At 35.6% G+C, this 21,105-nt stretch overlaps 2 protein-coding genes across 2 annotated transcripts in view; one reads left to right on the forward strand and one right to left on the reverse strand.

The window, feature by feature from the left end:
• RIF1 (replication timing regulatory factor 1) overlaps positions 1 to 21,105 on the reverse strand; it is a 65,877-nt gene that overhangs the window by 16,728 nt on the left and 28,044 nt on the right. The window contains exons 21-34 of the mRNA XM_067741965.1: positions 19,825 to 19,924; positions 14,144 to 14,408; positions 12,962 to 13,004; positions 12,233 to 12,435; positions 11,575 to 11,674; positions 10,324 to 10,443; positions 8,760 to 8,911; positions 8,299 to 8,379; positions 8,163 to 8,217; positions 4,560 to 7,790; positions 2,316 to 2,462; positions 1,927 to 2,004; positions 1,722 to 1,837; positions 1,047 to 1,200 (exon numbers count right to left, since the gene is read on the reverse strand). Coding sequence (XP_067598066.1) covers positions 1,047 to 1,200; positions 1,722 to 1,837; positions 1,927 to 2,004; positions 2,316 to 2,462; positions 4,560 to 7,790; positions 8,163 to 8,217; positions 8,299 to 8,379; positions 8,760 to 8,911; positions 10,324 to 10,443; positions 11,575 to 11,674; positions 12,233 to 12,435; positions 12,962 to 13,004; positions 14,144 to 14,408; positions 19,825 to 19,924 — 4,845 coding nt within the window. The remainder of the gene's footprint in view (positions 1 to 1,046; positions 1,201 to 1,721; positions 1,838 to 1,926; positions 2,005 to 2,315; positions 2,463 to 4,559; positions 7,791 to 8,162; positions 8,218 to 8,298; positions 8,380 to 8,759; positions 8,912 to 10,323; positions 10,444 to 11,574; positions 11,675 to 12,232; positions 12,436 to 12,961; positions 13,005 to 14,143; positions 14,409 to 19,824; positions 19,925 to 21,105) is intronic.
• Positions 14,944 to 15,794, forward strand: LOC137225872 (signal recognition particle 14 kDa protein-like). The gene has a single exon (XM_067739894.1). The coding sequence runs from the start codon at positions 14,990 to 14,992 to the stop codon at positions 15,302 to 15,304; it is 315 nt and encodes a 104-aa protein (XP_067595995.1). The 5' UTR covers positions 14,944 to 14,989; the 3' UTR covers positions 15,305 to 15,794.

Consider the following 21,105-nt stretch of genomic DNA (forward strand, 5'->3'; position numbering starts at 1 on the left):
TGTCCACAATAGGCAAAACTACAGAGACAAAGATTAGTGGTTGCCTTGGGGGTGAAAATGCAGAGTGACTGCTAATGAGTACAGGGTTTTTTTTTCCGGGGTAATAACAAATGTTCTAAATTTAGGTCTTGGTGACGGTTGTGTAACTTTGTGAATATACTAAAAAACCACTTAATTGTGTGTTTTGGGTGGGTGAATTTTATGGTATGTGGCTGGATCTCAATAAAGCAGATGAAATGCTTCAGCTATCAGACTGAAAATTACTAATAGTTCTTTTTTTCCCCACTGGTTAATATGTTTTTAAAGATCAAGTAAAATTAATAGTAAATCAAGGACTTCCACGAATACAGCAGAAGTCTTCAGCAGTCTGCAAACTCCAGTCCCAGAAATTCTAATAGAACACCAGCTTTCACCCTTAACAAACCCTATTTTTCATATATTCACAGTTTTGCATAGTATCAATGAATACATAAAGGGTTTCTAAATGGGTTTCAGGAGAGTCTGTGAATTCTTCTGAAATGATACACAAAATTTTCCATATATTGATACATTTTTATATGGCAAAAGCATCTTGGCTTTCATAAGAATCTTGAGAAATGTCCATGACCTAACATGTTTGTGTTAAAAGTTGATAGGAAGAACAAGTAAAAAAAAATTGGCCACAATTGTGTTGGATATCAAAATCAAAATACTGTTAACTACAAATACGCAAGATTTTTGTAAATGTTTAGATTTGAACATCTAGGTTTTCGAAATGGCAGCCATGAAACCAATCACCTATTTGGTGGAAATAAAAGAGATAAGAGGGTAGGAAAATAGAATTCAAAGAATAAAGAGGTATTATACACAATAACAGTACAAAATGAGCAAATCTATGGAATTATAAATGAATCTTTTAAGTTACTCTTAACTGCAGGGGAAGGGAAGATAAGGCATCATATAAAATGAGCTTTTTAAGCAAGAATAGTTTAAATGCAAACTTCTGTAATTGTATTGCTCGATCATTTATTTATACGTGATGTTATGACTAACATCTAAGTTTTTACCTGCTGCTCATGATATACTCTGAGAGCCTTTTTTACATTAGACACTTTTGGAGAACGGATAGGAAGAGTTTTTATTTCAGATGCTGTAAGAGTACTCAAATCACCAATTGTTTTTATATTCTTGGCTCTAATGAGTTGTCCCAGTCCTCTTGCCCTAAAGAGATGACAGAAACAGGAAAAATGTCAAATAGTTTTATATTTATTCTGTTTGTAAGGGCCTACCCAATTGAATTTCCTGATTTAAGCTCAATCATAACTGAATTTATATAGACCCACCTAGCCCACTCTGAGGACAGGCATACGTGCATTTACTTTAAAATTTGAATCTGATGTGTATACCTGGCTTAAGCAAGACTAACCTTTACAAACATCTTATAAAGTGGAACTAATTATACTCCTTATAGTATTTATATTAGGATTAAATAAGATAATGTATGCAAAACCTGGCAAATATTAAGCACACAATTATCTTAGCCATTACTGTATTATGATCAATGCTTCTATTATTGCCATATCTCACCCATCTTCCCAGCTGCATTTTCATTTATTTCTAAAACAAAGTGTGTGAAAGTATATATAAATCAATTCTAAACATGAGAACCTTGATCATTTAAATATCCCTCTTAAGTAAGTGGCATCTCTAGGTATAAGCCAGAAGCCTAAATAACCACTTACCACATGTTGGACGTAATCTGAGGTAAAATGATGTCAACTGGTGCTACACAGTTCACCAAAGCAGGGTAAACACTTTCTGTTGGGCATGGCACAGATTCCTTAGCCATTTCTGCAATCTTAGAATAAATTTCAAAAGCTGTTAAATAGAGGTCACCTGACTGAACATGAAAATATAAAGTTGCATGAAAACTAAAGCACTTCTTACTAAACACTTCTTTGAGCTCTTAAATTTAGGGCTACGTGATCCTGGGGACAGAAATCCTTTGGCTGAAGTAGTATTATGCTAGATAGAAGAAAGGAGAAAAAAAAAACTCAGAACCCTAGATAACTGTAAATTTTACAACTTTATTTTCACAACTTAAGCCTGCAGTAATGTCTTAAAATTTTCAGAAAATGTAAAATGTAACAGTATTACTGGATCAATGACTTGCTGGATCATCATTGCCTCTTACCACCTCTTGTCTGCTTACCAAGTAAGCAGACAAAAGAACAATAAACCAAACCAAATAAGTTTTGTGTCTTAAATTTAATTTTAAGACAAATTACCCAACACAATTCCGTCTGCATGTGTATTTTTTAAAGCCTACAGCTTACCTTAGATTGCACAGTAGGTGAAGTTTTAACACTTTTTACTACGGGAGAACTATTTGAAGAATGGCACCTAACAATAGAGCATCGCCTATCAATGTCATCTGCCAATCCTGCCTGGTATATAGGATCTGCAAAGGAGACACGGCGAACCTGAAAACATAGGTCATGTTTTTATTTAACAAAATTAAAAGTTAAAAAAAAAACACTGTAAATTCTCATTATAAGGTTAGCCAAAAACAGAATGTGAAGCTTAATTTATTTCACTAGAAGCCAACTGCACATAGTTGTAGTTCTTCCTGGTGACTGCTTTCACAGATATTACTCAAGACCAAGGGTCATTCCAATTATCTACAGTCTAAACTGCATAATACAGCAACAAGGAGAGTGAAAGAAGGATAACAGCAGAAACTTAATGAAATTGCATGTGACAGTTAAAATTGTATAATCAAATTCTATTAACCTTACAGGCTTACTATGGACTGTAAAGAACAACGTAAAGAGGCAGAGACAGTACTAACTGGCCTCTGGTATATCTTACTAAGCTCAGTTCTTAACTCTTTGAGGGTACAAGAGTCAGCAATTGGGTGGCTTTTTTTGTCTTTCTTAGCCCAGCTTGAAGTCATTTTGGCCTCTTCTAAACCCTTTATTCACTCATTCAGCTATCTAAGCACACAACAGAGCACTTAAACCATTAAATATGTATATAAATGCCTCCTGGTCTTGATTCCCAAAAGACTGGGCAGATTTTGTACATATCTGCTACAGAAAACTACTGTATGTTGTACTGTTGCCTAAATAAAAATTAAATGAGCTACTATGAAACAAAACATGACTAGTTAACTGATACCAACAATCTAAAGCATACTGAAGAAATCAAATGCATTTTACCTTATGGCCTATTTAAACTTAAAAAATAATAATAGTAAGAGCCTCAAAACAAAAGCAAACCAAGACCAAATTGAAAAAACCTCAAGTGGTGTTAAGTCTTCCCAAGAACTAATCTCTGAATTCTCAATATGAGAATTTTCAGTATATCTTGGGGAAGTCTTCAAAATGTGCTGACTAAAGGCAAAATTAAGTGCCAGTATAATTATATTTATATATACACATTTGTATACATAAACACATGTATTCTACAGTAAACGGTAGGTTCAGTTTCAAAATTAAGTTAAGGAATGCCTACACTGTACTTTTTCAAAACATCTACTTTGATAGAGAGGACAAGTTATGTAAGCACATGCAACTTTTCCTTTTTAAATTGTATTTATTCAACAAATTATGTGCAAGTCACAGGGCCAGGGGTTAAAACAGATACATAGGTAATCCATATGTTTACAAACCAAAGTAGATAAACTTTAGTGAAGAAAATGGGGACATAAACAAAATAATTACAAATGAAATCATATCCAGAAATTAATGAAGGCACAGCCTAAAAAGATTTTTTTGTTCTTTTTAATTAAACAAGGTGTGAAAATAAGTTTATATAAATACTTAAATGTGAAACAGCATAATGTCCTAGTACATAGTAAGTGCCAACTAAAGCTACTTTATCAGTTTCTAAGTGTTTCCTCATATATTATGATATGAAGAGCAGAAAAAAAAATCACCATGAGAGATTATCTAAAGTTTTCAAAAAGTGAACAATGGTGATGGTTGTATGAAGATCTGTAGCTTAGTGCCCTGAAATAAAGGAATATCTAAAGGGCTTCAGGGTTCCCTGGTGGTGCAGTGGTTAAGAATCCACCTGCCAACACAGCAGACACGGGTTCGAGCACTGGTCCAGGAAGATCCCACATACCGCGGAGCTACTAAGCCCATGCGTCACAACTACTGAGCCTGCGCTCTAGAGCCTGCAAGCCACAACTACTGAGCCCACGTGCCACAACTACTGAAGCCCACTAGGCCTAGAGCCCGTGCTCCACACAAGAGAAGCCACCAGAGTGAGAAGCCCACGCACTGCAACCAAGAGTAGCCCCCGCTCGCCACAACAAGACATAGCCCGTGGGAAGCAACAAAGACCCAACGCAGCAAGCAAGCAATAAATTAAATAAATAAATAAATTTAAAGGGCTTCAGTCTCCTTTCTCAACCTTTCCTTCTACCTGCCCTTTTCCCTAGCCACCATGGTAAATGCTCAAAATGAATGGTCATATAAACCTAATATTCTGTCATTCACCAGGTATCACCATATGGCCAAAATATTCCAATTAAACATGGACTCATTAATATTCAGCCTCAATCCCCCTACCTTGTGAACAGGTGATGAGCTTTCATCTTCTTGGGGTCTTTTTAGTCCTCTCTTTAAAATGCTGGTGGATGGAGAAGCCAAAGGAGACCAGACACAGCGTGTCTGCATGCCACTAGGACTGTCATTTGCTGACATGAGTAAAGGATCAACATCCTTTAATTTTTGAGGAGATGTATTATTGTCTTCTGATACCAGTTCAGAAACAGCTGTTTCAGCTGTCAGAGGTTGTGGTGTCTCCTCCACTTTCTCTGAAATATGGTGAACTTCTGGTAAAATTCCATCATTTCCCACTACCATCTGACTGTCACCTAATTTTGTTTCCTCAAATTTATTAGGTTCAATATTTGTTTCAGTTTTATTAGAGTCAACCTTTCCTTCTTCAGTGCTCATCTCAAGTGTGTTGGGAACAAAACTATCGATTTCTACATTCAATCTCTTTGTTTCAGCTTCTATAGGCTTAGAGGCTTTGGTAGTTAAGTCCTCATCCTCTGTTTCATTGACACGGTCAGTTTCAGTAGTCACCTCACCAATCACTGTTTCTTCACAATTTTCCATTTCAGCATTCATTTCTCCAGATGAGCCTGGATCAGATTCATCACTTCCTCTGTCTAGTTCCCCAACTGCTATTTGTTCAGAAATCTCTAACTGAGCACTCACTTTTACAGGTGTGGTATCATCAGAATGACCAATACCTGAATTAAATTCCACAGTTATTGCTTCATCAGCACTGAGTTCTTCAGGTGCATCTGTACTCTGACTGTTTTTCTCTGTTACCTCTTCCTCTGAAATATCAGTTTTGACACTCTTTTGTTTAGAGAAGCTAGCTTCAGATTTATCATTTTCTGCATTCAATTCCATAGCATCTACTTCTCCTGGATTCAATTCTGCATTTGCTTCAACATTAACAAGGTTCTCTATAATACTCAATTCCTTTTTGGGGATAGCCTCTGGCTTTTTTTCTTCGGTCTCCAAAGTTAAACATTCCAGTGAAATATCTTTGAAGTCACCCAAACATGGGTCAATAGTTTTACATTTTTTATTAGATGGCTCCTGGCTTTCAAGAGATATTGCTACCTCAGAATCCCTATCACAAGTTTCTTCTTTAAAATTTACCATTTCAGAAGGAATAAAGTCTTGAATAGTATTTTCTTTCAACTCAGTTTCAGATATAATTAATGAATCATTAATAGTATCATTCTCCTCCTTGAGATCCAAATGAAAATTCACACTATGATGCTCATCTAAAAGTTTTACTTCTGAATACAGATCAGCTTTAGAAGTTTCTGATATAGTTACAGGTGTCTGCACATCTGTCTTTTTTGTTTCACTGACTTTTACATCATAATTCTCTGTATTCTTTAACCCAATGAATGACTTTTCCTGAGGTTGTGATTTTTCTCCACAGCAATCACAACCTTTAGATCTCCTCACCCTCTTACTTCTCTTGTGTTGGCATTCAAGTGTTTGAAGAGTTTTCTCAGAAAGCAAAGAAATGTCTGATGTTTCTGTTTTTGAGGATTCACCCACACTATTTTCTAGAGAATCTCGCTTATGCAATCTTTTATTGGCATTTCTAGTCCTTAGATTTGATTCTGGTACAGAAGGATTTGAAAAGGAAGGTTCTGCACATTTGTCAGTTTTACTTTTTCCCTCGGAGGTATTTGATACATCACCAGAAACTTGTAATAATTCTGAAGATATTGTAGAATCTTGAAGAGTTACAGTATTACTTTCTTCTTTTTCACAGATCTGAGATTTTGTATCTTTGTCTACTTCAGAATTCCCTTTATAATCATGTGTCTGACTTTCAACCTTTATACATTCCTGTTTTACCATTCTCTCTTCTTGATCTTCAATGTCAACACTGTCACTGCTTTTGTTTTTCCATTTTCCAGATCTTTTCTTTTTAGAACCTTCTTCTTTTGCCTCAGAACTATCAGATTCTGAGTTTTCAATGCTGGAAAGTAAACCCTGGGATGCTCTTCTTGTTTGATACCGTGTTCGTCCCCTTACTGTTTTCTCAGAGGATTTATCTGCAATGTCCTGGGCACCATCTCCCTCAGATTTAGTAGTCTCAAGATCTGGCTTTCTTCTATTTTCATCGATTTCAGCATTAGCGCTGGTTTCCCCAAAAGTCTTCTCATGTAAATTATTTCCTTTCTCAATTAAATTTTCCTGTACAGTTTGTTCAGAAATCAATTTTTGCTTAGGTAAAACATCATCTTTTACATGCAATGGACTCCTCTGCAGAGTCTTTTCTTCTTCCTTACGTCTTTCCCTTTTTTGATTATTTTCTTTATCTTGGCTATCAGTGGTTGGCTCTGCTGTTTCTGAACGTCGCCTTAAAGATCGTCTAAGGGTTTTATGATTTGGAGTTATCTGAACATGACTATCTTCATTTACTGTTTGATCTGTTGTTATTATGGCTGGGGGTGTGTTTTCTTTGGATTCCAAATTAATTTCTAAGGTTTTCTCCTCTACAGTACTGTTTTCTAATAGTATAGTATTTTCTATTGTTGGTTTAAGCATCGTATCCTCATACTCCACTGAAGACTCAGAGAGATGAACCTGATTATCTAATGCACATTCTGTTTGATTAAGCAAACCAGGTGGGTTATTTTCTAAGGCTACCATGCCATCAACAGATTCCCGAGTACTTTTCTCCTGATCAGATCTCATCAAGGACTTAGACTTTTTATTCCCTATTGGTTCAGGCTTACTCGACCTTCGGACTGATCTCTTAATCCCATGCACTGTTTTTGCAGAGTCAGATTTTGAAAGAGCCACTTCTCTTTTCTTTGCTTTTGGTGGATTATCTGTTTTAGCCGTGCCTTCCTGGTTATTTTTCACTATAACAGCTGATGACATATTATTCAAGGGGGATGGACTAAAGGGTCTATTTTCTGAGCCATCAAACTTCTCCAAAGTAATAAAGGATTGCCTTCGACTTGCAGGCTGTGGGGGAGGAGTTCCAGAAATAGTGGCATTAGAAACCGAGCTACTGCTGACACCAAATGTATTTTCTGTACTAGATGCACATTCAGTTGGCGTCTTCTTTGATACAATTAAAGCCTTTTTCCTGGCATCATTACTGCTCAGTATTTCTGGATTGGTTTCCTCAATAGAACCACACTCATTATTCGAAAGGGAAGCCTTTTCAAGGTGTTCATCCATACCACAGTTTTCCATGACATGTTGAGGAATGACAATGTCACTCTCCTTTTGTTCCTCCTGCACAGAAATGTACATATACATATAGATTAACCAGCAAACAAGTCTGACTTTCTGGGGAAATTTTTGTGTAAAGCTTTAGTAATTCAAAGGGCAATGTGACTTTCAATATTTTGCAAATTTTCCAAAGGTGATGGTAGATGCCCATTAATTTATGTTTCCAATTGTAAGTATTCAATAAAGCCAAATACATTTAAACACACATGCACTCACACACAGATGCAGACCCACACATATAATGACTATAATTCTGCTAAAGTCTGCTAAGGAAAGTTAAGAGATTATACAATAAATCTTAACATTAATATAAGAGACTCCATAATAATGGAAGGGTGATTCTAAAAACCCCAAAATATGAAATACCAAATATACCTTAAATATCATCTTGGAATCTTCCTTGGATTTTTCAGTTAAAGTAGGAATTTCCCTGAAATAAATAACTGCATAAATTAGAATACTGTTAATTAAAAATTAGAAAACCAGTTACTTCAACAACTTCCATACTTACATAGACTCTTCCTGACCATACTGAGAAAATAAAGTATCTTGTGAAACATCCAGATTATTATACATGGCAGGAATATCACACCTGAAAAGGATTTTTTTATAAGCAACTTCAATATCTGATATTCCTACAACTAGAAATTAAACTTACAATTCTACATCTAGTTACATTTTAAGAATAATATAAAATCAAGGTTTAAATGCTTATTTTCCAGATTTTCCATGAAACCATCTCCCCTACCTTTTCCTCCCATACCTCAATAAAGGAATTGTTTAGAAACATTTAGCGCATTTCAAGGCAGCCTTATACATTATGAAATACAGTTATGCACAATCTTTTTGACACTTAAAATATAGCAGCACAGAATACACAGTATCTTAGTTATAAACTCAAAATTATGGTTTGCCGCATGAAATCTAAATGTAAATATGGAATACTCTATTCAAGATAAAAGTACTACAAACCTCTTTGTTTTGAGTACTTCTTTCTGGTGTTCAGTTAGTATCCTTTCCTTTGTTTCTTTTTCTTCTGGAGGTATAAACACAAAGTCAGTAGACTTTTCTTCTTCCAAAGGCATTTCACTCTTTGCTTTTGGAGTCGAAGACTCTAGTTTCAACTGCAAATTGAAAACGTTAATGCGCATTTTGAGTTTCCAAATTATTTTCCAATACTTCAATCAATCTCTCTTCAGGCACTCTGATAAAGGTTTTTGATAATGACTAGGAAGTTTGAAGTTCAAACTCATACAATATTCCTGGTTAACAACAATTAGTACCATGTCCTTAACTTTCATTCTGCCTCTACTAAATACTCAGAAAATAAAAATTATTATACCTCTTTAAAAAGTAGGCAAGGACTTCCCTGGTGGCACAGTGGTTAAGAATCCACCTGCCAATGCAGGGGACACAGGTTTGAGCCCTGGTCCAGGAAGATTCCACATGCCGCGGAGCAACTAAGCCCGTGCACCACAACTACTGAGGCCTGTGCTCTGGAGCCCGCGAGCCACAACTACTGAGCCCACGTGCCACAACTACTGAAGCCCATGCGCCTAGAGCCTGTGCTCCGCAACGAGAAGGCCACGCACCACAACAAAGAGTAGCCCCCGCTCGCTGCAACTAGAGAAAGCCAGCGTGCAGCAGTGAAGACCCAATGCAGCCAAAAATAAATAAATAAAATATATAAATTTATTTAAAAAAACAAACAATGGATCTCCATTTCCTTTTAAAAAAAAAAATGTAGGCAAATGTGTGCTTACCAAAAAAGCATGGGCAAATGTTTTTCAGGCCAACACACAGAAATCAAGTGTTTTGGCAGGAGGAAAGTATATCTGCAGTTTCAAGTTGAAGCACAAACTACTCAAATTAAGTAAAAGGTGCCAAAATAATATGTCCTACATACCAATAATATTGGTACCATAATGTCATTTTTACAAATTTTCAGCACAGTTGTTTTCATTCTACTTTTCAGTTGCTACAAGACTGTGTCAAAGTTATTCTTTAAAAATAACGTATTTCTTTCATTTTGCCAAGGCCATGGTCTCAAAATTCCAGAACACCCCTTTACTGGAGGTCCTGGAAGAAGAATTATTATCTGAAAATTGGTTAATTGGCCACTAGCTACTAGATATTTAGTTTTATATATGAGCTTACAACAGATGTCTTGCGGATACATTCTCTTCCTATTCAATAACAGAAGTTCTAAAACATTCTCCTTTCATGCTACCTATGTTACAGTTAATCTTATTTAGTTTCATTCCACCTCAAGGGGGCTGCTGCCTCGAGTAAATATACTAAACAAATGCTCAGTGTTATGCAGACTTAACTTTACTAAGAAGTAATCATCTCCCAAGGCTTCTAGGTTACCATGCCATCTTAATAGTCTTCCCAGGCCACACTTTACTATTTCCCTACAATCCCATCTTTTATTTAGTGTTTAACAGGTTTTTCTTCCAATCAAAAGTTGTATATTTGCAAGCTACCACATACTTTAATTTTAAAAGTTCTATTAAATACACTTTGAAAAACATACTTTAGCTGGTGGTTTCATATTGTCTTTTGTATCCTTTGTTTGTGCCAAAAAAGAATCTCTTTTTCCACTTGAGGTTCTTTCCATGCCACTTATCTTCATATTTAACTGTGAATTTTCTGTCTGTTTTTGTAAAAGTAAAACAATTTCATTATGTGCAAATGTTTTTTATTTATCCTTTTCACATTTTGATAATTACAGTCTAATCAATACTCATTTCAAATTTCTTTTGACTATTCATATCTACTAAGATCATGTCAAAGAAAGCCACTGTCTAATGCAGTAACAGCAAAGATTTGTTGTCTCCAACTTATATAGCAATAGTTGTTTTGCATCTTGAAAATAAGACATATCAAATAAACACTATAAAAATGAATCGAATTATTGAACTCAAATACCACTCTTATTACTGGAAATTGTTTTAAAAGAAAAACCAAAGCCATAAAACTTTAAACAATAAAACATACATGACAGAAAATACTATCAGGTCCCTCCCAACAGAAAATATGGCTTTTTCAGGCCAAATTACACTGAAGGAGTCTAAACAAGTCTAGATAATTATCTGATAAGTATTTTTATTCTACCCAAAAACCAAAACTAAGTAAGAGCATTTCTCTTAAGGTTCTAAACAAAAAAATAGTGAGACTCCATTTGTTGTTGAATAGGAAAAAATTGCCTAAGGGTGTTCTACCTGATGAGTATATATATAGTGCTTCTATCTTTACTTCTTCATCTTTAGACCGTAATCAAGTACTATTAGCCAAAGTAACCTTGGTCCAAATGGATAATGTGATATCAAGGATGTGTTTCTCTGGCAGAATGAATGAGATTCAATGCAAAGAAATGAGAAAATGAAGTGTAGCTCTTGCTTACATAGGGATTAGTAACTAGTATTCCCAGTTTATATAAAGCAACATTTAACCATATATTTCAATAATTCCAACCTTTGCAAAACAATATACAAGGTGCCATAGTTAAATAAAAAAGATCATTAATGAACAAGAACCAGAGATTATTTAAATGAGACTCCATGGTGAAACTGACTGCCCTTAATTCATAAGTTTTCTAGGCCACACAAGTAACGTCATGGAAAACTGTTACGGAACACTTCTGTTCAGGTTTTACTTGTTTATCACTTCAGTAAAACATACTAAGCTTTTGTCCTTTTTAAAACTACACTGAAACGCAATAAAAGAACTACTCAAACATCATGCAAAAGTAAACAACGCCCCCCCACCCCGACACACAACTTACTGTATCTGAATATGGTCCACTGGATTCCTCAATAATTTCAACATTTTCCAAACCAGGCAACAGAAGCAGAGATTTTTGTTTGGCTTGTTTTAGTATTGGTCTTCAAAAAAATACATAAATATATATGCCTTAAGTAAGCAGTACTGATGACACATTAACAAGAACACTTTAATTATAATTTTAAAGTGGCAAAATACAGCCAACTTAAAGACTTTTTTACTCCACATATATAAAACTGGGAGAAATTACAGACAATATTTGAATTTTTCACTAAACTCTTCAGTTTCTGAATTTTATTCTTTAAAAAGTTTTCCAATTTTCCAAATTTTAATCATAAAATTTTGAGCAAAAGTAGACTGTTACATTAAGTACATGTCACTTAGATTTAACAGCCATCAATTTCCTGCCTTTTGCTGGAAATTTCTTTTGTTAAGGATAATCTGAAATTGCTTTTTATGTTCCTAAAACTAAGGTTACTCTAAGGACCAAAGCAAAGGGTCAGATAATTTTAATCATCACCATGTACTCCAAATAATAATATTTCAACTAAGAAATCCTCTGCAATGATTCCTCATAAGGAAATTTTATGTTAAAACCAAAATGTCAATACATAATCGGAACAGAGTAACTGTATAAAAGAGTTTTGTTGTTAGCATACTTTAACTCCTCAGGATAAATCAACATCGTCACTTTAGCAAATGTGGCATTCCAGAACTGAGCACTTTGTTTTCTAATCTGTTTATTCTTGTGTGAAAATACTATGCATAATAATGGCGAGATCTGTTCAAGAAGTTCACTGTCATAAGTCCCAGTGTAGCTGACGTGTAGACAAGCAATAATTTCTCCTAGTAGCTTTTCTAACTAGGAAAAAGAAAAAGTTCATTAGGATAACACTTAGAAATGTTACTTTTCAAACAGAAAAAATAAAAGCACAAAGCATACTAAATTAAACTCACAGAACATGCTGTTATTTCAATTTTTTTTTTAAAGCTCCCATCACCTTCAATATATAACACTCTTTATAGGCAAGAACTTACTTTATCGATACAACAGCTTGATTTCAAGCTTATTCTCCATTAACAGAAAAAATTATGTTTTCACATAAATTATAAGTTTTACCTATAAAAACCTTGGAACCAATTACTTTCATATATAAAGGGATGAGACAGGAGATGAGTTATATGAATTTAAAGCAATATTAAATCTTCCTTTAAAAAACTATCCTTTGATTATATCCACGTCTTGTTACTAAAAGTTCATTAAAATTAAGGTGTAATAATGACCCTTTAAAAAAAAATCAGCAAAATTATATTTAAGGAAGACAATTATTTAAATCCTAAAATTTTTCTTCATGAAAGTGTATTTTATGGACAATGTCTATTTTTACCTTGTTGTTCATACAACTATATACTTTAGGAACTTCATCAAACCTATGAAGAAAAACAGAGTACCATTTATATTTTAGAACATTAAACCTAGAAATATCATAATGCAGCACAAAAAAAAAGAGACACGTGTAGTGATATACAAAGGTGCCCCAAGACCTAACAAAAATTGTCAAACTGCAAACATTTAAACACGAAACAAACCTGTCTTTAAAATAGGAGTTAAAGAAAAACATCTGGAATAGACCCGAAGTATTAATACCAGTCACTTGTTTCCATGCTTTTTAAAAAGCATTATTATTTTTGATGAACTTAAGGACTAAAGAAGATTTGCAAAAACTTAATGGATTTGGAGTTCTAGTTTGTAGTTTATAAAATCTGTTCCTAAAGATTTCTCTGTGAATTTATGAAAGACAAGCTGTATTATAACTGAACCACACAAGCTTGCTATAAAGAACATTAATGAATTCTTCCAAAATGCTTCTTTCAGGTATGTTACTTGGGATTTTTTCATGTTGTTTTTTAGGCACTGGTTTCTTTGGTTCAAATGTAAAAGGTAATGTAAATTAATACAAACTTCTGGAGGGTAATTCAGAAATTTAAATGCATATACCCTTTGAACCAACCATTTCAATTTTAGGGCCCTGTTCTGCTATTTAGTGGCAAATGATTTATGTACACATATGCTCAAATGTGATATTGTTAGTTATAAGGAAAAAGACTAGAAAACATATGTCCGCCAACAGGAAATTGGGTAAAGTTTCATGAAGCCCTACGCAGACCTTAAAAACAATGAGACTCTTAGGTGTATGATGCAAGATGCATCCAATATCCTAAGTGCATACTGTATATAATAATGAACTGCAAAGCAGTATGTCAAGTCATATATATCATACATTTACGAGGTATGCTTTTTGTATTAACAGTTCTGAAAAGACATGCACTGAAGTAAAAAGAGGGTTGGATTAATCATGAAAAATAAAGTGACTTCCAATTTCTACCTCATACTTATTTATTACTTGAACTATCTTTTTAACAAAAGCATAGTTTCATATATTACCCTTTCCACTAAACTTTAAAGATTAAGATCTTTAACAGCAAAGCTGATATGAAAACAATAAACGTTTGCTACCTAAATCTAGTTATATATGTTTAATTCAAAGTTATTAAGCCAAAATACTTACTTTGAGTTTTCGTAAAATAATGCCAGAGGTCTTGTTAAAGTTGCAAATATTTTTCGGATCATAAAAGGCAAAGAAATATGTCCAAGTACATTGGAAAGAATGCTGGTGATTGAGTTGCCAATAGTGAGGAGAGTATCAGAATGTACTTCCTTGAGGCTCAGAGTGTGGAAAGAATAGATCACTCTCACAATAAGTTTAAATAAAGAAGCCAATTTTCCCAAGGGCTCCTTCTTCTTTTTGGACCAATCTGAAGGTCTCTGTGGTGCTAGGATAAAATTAAACTTATTAAAAACTCAAGTGTGTTCAAAAGTGTCACTCATATTTACAATTTATGTCTCACATTTACATGACATCTACATCTAATACATGTGTTTCTGTAGAGTGATACCCACAAATCTTAAAATGAAATACCATTAGTGGATAAACATCACTACAACATTATCTCTAAAAGAGAATCAGAGATAAGGGAAAACTGGCAGAGCTAGAATAAGAATTCCACAAATATGACTCTATTTTCTCTAAGGAATTTTTAAATGCATTAAAATTTTTATTTTATAGTCTCAGAATTTCAACAACTAATTTGTAAGAAAACACTAAATTATATAAGCTGTGCTCCAAAATTAAAAGTTTAAAGTCCATTTTAAAAAATAAGAAACAAGATTTCCCTTAGAATCATTGCTTCCTGGCTCATCTATAGTACACTAAACCCCACAAATTAATACTGAACAAGTCAGAAATCCAAATCCTCAGAAATAATACAAGGGAAAAAGCCTAGATTTAAAGAAAAAGATGTATCTCCAACGGCTTGGGACTTAATGCTGACGAAGCAAATCTGGCAGCGCCAGGATGGTGCTGCTGGAAAGTGAGCAGTTCCTGACGGAGCTGACCAGGCTCTTCCAGAAGTGCCGGTTGTCGGGCAGCGTGTTCATCACCCTGAAGAATTGTAAGCAGCTGTGGATGCAGCAAGGCCGGAAGGGAGCTGGGAGGCCGAGCGATGCCCCGGCCCGGGTGCCCAGTGACTGGGAGCCACAGGCAGAGTCTGTCTGCCGCGCGTCCCCGCCTTCCCGTAACTTCCTCCACCTGATGATGGTCGAACTAAACCCATTCCAAGGAAGGGTTCTGTGGAGGGCTTTGAGCCCTCAGACAACAAGTGTCTGTTAAGAGCTACTGATCGGAAAAAGAAGATCAGCACTGTGGTGAGCTCCAAAGAAGTGAGTAAGTTTCAGGTGGCTTATTCAAACCTATTGAGAGCTAACATGGATGGGCTGAAGAAGAGGGACAAAAAGAGCAAGAGTAAGAAGAGCAAAGCAGCGCAGTGAAGGGCACCAGGTTTCCTGCTTTCACCAGTTAACCACTGAATTGCTATTTTTCCTTTGGTTTTTACTTTTGGCCACAAAGCTGGGTTTCTGATTCCTCTACAATAACTGTTTTCATGTGAGATTAGGGTCATTTTTGGATGGAGGAAGGGCTGCAGTGTTTACAGGGTAGTTACAAGAAGCCAGTTTATTTTATATCTGGCTAAGTGGTCTGTGTTGTATGGTTGTATGTTTCTGGATAATAGTTTACAGTCTCTGTAGCCGTCTGTGAAGAGCACTGTATCATTAAACCTGTATATATCAGTAAAAAAAAAAAAAAGAAAAAAAAAGAAAAAGATGTATCTGTCCAACTTTCCTTTGCACCCTTCTTAGACTCCATCTCTCTCCAGGGGTAAACCCATTATGTCTTTCAAGAAAATCGTACCTATTCCAAAATTACCTTTGTTTCCCTCAAAGAATCCATTCTTTTAAGGTTAAGATATCTCAGATTTAAGAGAAAACTCTAATGCTTATTAATTAAAAATATCATGTGGTGAAATGAAAAACAAGTGTTGCTACTGAAAGGAAGTCAACCTTCTTCCCTAGAATCAGTTTTCCATACATGAATAATTTAAATTGGAAAGGCCACCCAGAAATTCTTGGCTAGTATGTTGAGGCTGAAGACAGCCCGTAGTCAGGGGAGCAGTTACATACAAGAGACTGATCAAACAGTATATATGCTGAGGCAGGTAAATAGAGAAAAGGGATATCCAAGACTAGAATAAACCTTATGATATGAGAAAATAACTGAAAGTAAATCTAGAGACATAACTGTGTAGTTCACAAACACACCAATGTATTTCCCACCTCTGTCCACTCAGAGATCCAGAAGCAGTGACACCTTAATAGCAATGAACAGATTTTGGTTTCTAAATGCCATTCTCAGCTAAAAGGAACCATATTCCTTGGAGATATGGCTAGTTCCAGGCTGAGGCAGGGAAAAATATAAACGTCTTATGTCAAAGTTCTCAAAGAATAATGGAAACATATGAAAAGGTTAATAGATGCCAACAAGAACATTAAATTTTAATAGAAATAAATTATAGCCTAGTGAATAACAGAAATCCATGCTGATAAAAACAAAATAAATAGGGGACAAAGGAAGCTATACCTTACATTAGGATGTCACTTGCCCCTGTAAGTGTCTGGTGCTTAGTGGCTTGATAAATAATTGTAGAATGGTTTATTATGGAAACATAATGAGATAAATAATTAAAATGGGGACAGCTTTTAGAATTAATGTAATTAAAGCAAAGGAGATAAACTCCTTGATACAAAGTAATGTAATTAAATGAAACAATATGAACTACCACTTTGGGAAACATCATAGTGTTTTAAGCAAGAAGCATCAGTGGCTGAAAAACTCATGGGTAAAAAAGTATGCTGGGTTAACAAGATATTTACACGGTCTCAAAGTACCTGCCACAAAACATTAACTTATTAATTATAAGTATTTACTAATTAACTTTACAGTAGAAAACCTGGCAGATACCATCTTAACCAAACAGTAAATGTTAATAACATCATTAGTAACGGGACAAACTGACTTGTGTGCCTGTTGACATAATGCACTGAAAAATATACTTCTGTAGTATCCCAGTGAAGAAATGAAATCTCAATCTAATCTTGAGGAAATACTGACAGAGCCCAATTGAGAGACGCTCAAAAAGTAACTTTATTTGTATTCTTTGCTTTTTTATAAAAAAAGATTTATTAATTAAAAAAAATTATTTATTTTATTTATCTATTTTTGGCTGCCTTGGGTCTTCATTGTTGCGCACAGGCTTTCTCTAGTTGTGATGAGCAGGGGCTACTCTTCGTTGCAGTGTGCGGGCCTCTCACTGCAGTGGCTTCTCTTGTTGTGGAGCACGGGCTCTAGAGCGCAGGCTCAGTAGTTGTGGTGCATGGGCATCTTCCCAGACCAGGACTCAAACCTGTGTCCCCTGCATTGGCAGGCGATTCTTAACCACTGCACCACCAGGGAAGCCATGCACTCTTCACTTTTAAAGGTCGTGAAAGACAAGACTTGGGAAATGTTCTAGATCAAAGACTTGTCTACAAGTACTTTGAAATGGTTCCAGGAAATAAAAATAAAAAGTATAAAGGGGAGTGGGGGATGAAAATAATAAGACAAAAGCAATCAACTGACAACTGAGGAATCTGAGTAAAGAATGTTTAGTGTTGGGCTTCCCTGGTGGCGCAGTGGTTGAGAATCTGCCTGCTAATGCAGGGGACACGGGTTCGAGCCCTGGTCTGAGAAGATCTCACATGCCGCGGAGCAACTAGGCCAGTGAGCCACAACTACTGAGCCTGCACGTCTGGAGACGCTCCGCAACAAGAGAGGCCACGACAGTGAGAGGCCCGCGCACCGCGATGAAGAGTGGCCCCCGCTTGCCACAACTAGAGAAAGCCCTTGTATAGAAACGAAGACCCAACACAGCCAAAAATAAAAATAAATTAAAAAAAGGCTCAACATTACAAAAAAAAATGTTTAGTGTCTGTGTATAATTTTTGCAATGTTTCTCTAAAACAAATTACAAAATAAAAGTTATCCAAAAACTCTCAAAGTGATCCTTATGCATATTTATGAATAATAATAATTTTCTTTCAACTAGTTCTAATTTTTGTTTCCTCTCCTCCTCAACTTTTGCTGGCAGCTTTTAGAAATCTCCCCTAGTTTCCATAAATTTAAACAGCAAGAACACCTCTTGTAAGACAAGGAATGAAGACAAAAGACTTCTAATTCTGGGTTTACAGATCATGGATAGAATGGATATTCAGTTAATTCTAATTTTTCAGAAGTAACAAAATAGGTAAAATTATGTCCACCTGGAGCTCATCATCTTGCCTTATCAAACTTCGGTGGCTTACAAAATAATTTCTGATATCATCTGTTATATAACCTTTATAGTTATTTAGAGAATTTTATTTTTTGGACTAAGAGGTAATCAGATTAAGTGTTGCTCAGCCCAAAAGGGGGCTGAGATTAAAAACAAAAAAATCCAAGCACATCCATTTCTGTGGCATCAAGGCTGGGATGCTCTGACCTGTAATACACTTTAGTCACATAACATCTTTTTCTACATTACTATTTAAAACTGAAACTCCCCCCAAAAAACCCTAAAAATATTTTATGTTCTAGTAATCTTTACACTAATTCATCAGATAGATCTTATTAAAAGAAAACTGAGGGACTTCCCTGGTGGCACAGTGGTTAAGAATCTGCCTGCCAATGCAGGGGACACGGGTTCGATCCCTGTTCCAGGAAGATCCCACATGCTATGGAGCAACTAAGCCCGTGTGCCACAACTACTGAGCCTGTACTCTAGAGCTTGAGAGCCACAACAACTGAACTCGCATGCCACAACTACTGAAGCCCGCGCACCTAAAGCCCATGCTGCGCAATGAGAAGCCACCGCAATGAGAAACCCACTGCAATGAGAAACCCACACACCACAGCAAAGAGTAGCCCCTGCTCGCTGCAACTAGAGAAAGCCCGCACGCAGCAATGAAGACGCAATGCTGCCAAAAATAAACAAATAAAATAAATTAAAAAAAAAAAAGGATATGAACCTTAAAAAAAAAAAACCCCAAAAGAAAAGAAAACTGAGTATGTTCTCAATCTTTCAACAGGAAAAGTAACCTTTAAACATCCACATTTTTCATTACTGGAAGGTTCTTTCCTATACAGTATAAAAATATATAATCACTGGTAGAAATATATAAGTTCAAAGAACCACTTAGTAGAATAAAATAGCTCAGTATTTATTACAACATAATTTAGAATTAACCAAGGAACATAGTTATAAAAATAAGACAACTTGTTATGATTTCAATTGTCCAATTTTATACAGTAAAAATTGAGTTAAACTTTTAGCATCATTTTAAATTTCCTGTAAAACCATAACTGATTAATCACTGCCACGATTTTCTATGCAGTTGAATGTCAATTTAATGATTATTTCAAATCAGGCTACCAAATAAGAACATTTTAACAAACGTCAAAGTTTTTTGTCCAGATAATCCCTTGTCCCAGATGGAGTAAGTAAAATCATTTGTATTATTAGACAATCTCTAAATAGGACAATATTTATGTTTCTGCATCATAAAAAGGAGTTAGATTGGGGGGGGAGGGTGAGAGAGACACACACACACACAGAAGGAAAGAGAGCAAGCACGTGAGCTACTAGCATAGTAACTAACATGGTTACACAGCACCAAAAGTAAGTAAGTAAAATGAGATGGGAAAAGCTATTAGGATTTGCCCTGACAACAGTTCAGACAGCCATGTTTATGATATATTAGGTAAGCAAATAAAATACTTACATTTAATTTTGGGCTGATACTTAATATTATATGGTGAAAAGTCGATGCAATCAACCATTACAGTAATAATATGAGTGATCCTATCCAAGAACAATAAATTCTAGGAAAGAACAGTTAAGTATTATATTAGAATCTTTTAACTACTGGCATGGTTTATATAAAGTGTAAGCATGAACAAAAATATAAGACTTACCTCCCACATATAACATATAGTAACACACATGTCATAGCTTATACCATTTAAGGTACATTAAGTATATGGTTATGAATATTTCCCAGTTAACTGCTGTGTGCCAAGTACTATACCTTTTTTTTGTTTCTCAATATTTATGGAAAATAATTCAGCTTCAAGATGCCCATAAAACTCAGCATATAAACCAATAAATTGAAAATGGAAGAGCTAGGTTCAAACTTAGATTCTTTACCAAATTTCTCTTCAAAATTACAAAAGTGTTCACTAAACCCAGCAGAAACAAAATGTGAAATGTTGCTAAAGCTCCCCGATACCCTTTCCTCCTCCCTCCTCAAATCCAAATGAAATAAAAATAAAACCTTAGAAGCATCAGACATTTTTCTGGAAATTTTTTTTAAAGACAGGGGGGCAGGGCTTCCCTGGTGGCGCAGGGGTTGAGAGTCCACCTGCCGATGCAGGGGACACAGGTTCGTGCCCCGGTCCGGGAAGATCCCACATGCCGCAGAGCGGCTAGGCCTGTGAGCCATGGACACTGAGCCTGCGCGTCCGGAGCACTCCGCAACGGGACAGGCCACAACAGTGAGAGGCCGCGTACCACAAAAAAAAAAAAAAAAAGACAGGGGGTCAAGGGAGACTGAAAATAGAACAAAGGAAATCCCAGCACCATGAGTCAAAGAACACCTCAAAAATAGTGAGCTTTCCGAGAAGAAACTGAGTAACAGAAGACACAGGGAGGGTTCTGAGAAAAAGATATGATGGTCATTATAAAAATCAAATGGGTAATTAAAAGACTACTGAAATTAAAGTTCTGTAACACAGTTGCTCTTCTTTTATTCTCCATTACCTTTCACTTGTCCAATTCACTGGACTAATTCACATGTCTGCCACTAAAGACAATCTCCCCCAGTCAGTGTTAAGGACCAAGAGGAGGAAGGGAGAGCCCCCAGTTAACCTAAGAAAACCACATGGAAGGTTCAGTACAGATGATAACCTACACATCCATATAGAAAAGATGTTAAAGCTCCAGTGCTTCCTTCTTGCTCACAATTACAAGGCAAAGCTTGCTTGTAACTACAATTGGCTATCAA

Source organism: Pseudorca crassidens, chromosome 6 (genome assembly GCF_039906515.1).
Source record: "Pseudorca crassidens isolate mPseCra1 chromosome 6, mPseCra1.hap1, whole genome shotgun sequence".
Taxonomy (NCBI): domain Eukaryota; kingdom Metazoa; phylum Chordata; class Mammalia; order Artiodactyla; family Delphinidae; genus Pseudorca; species Pseudorca crassidens.

Bases quoted from the DNA above. Each gene is read 5' to 3' on its own strand.
- LOC137225872 (XM_067739894.1), top strand. From the start codon at position 14,990: ATGGTGCTGCTGGAAAGTGAGCAGTTCCTGACGGAGCTGACCAGGCTC.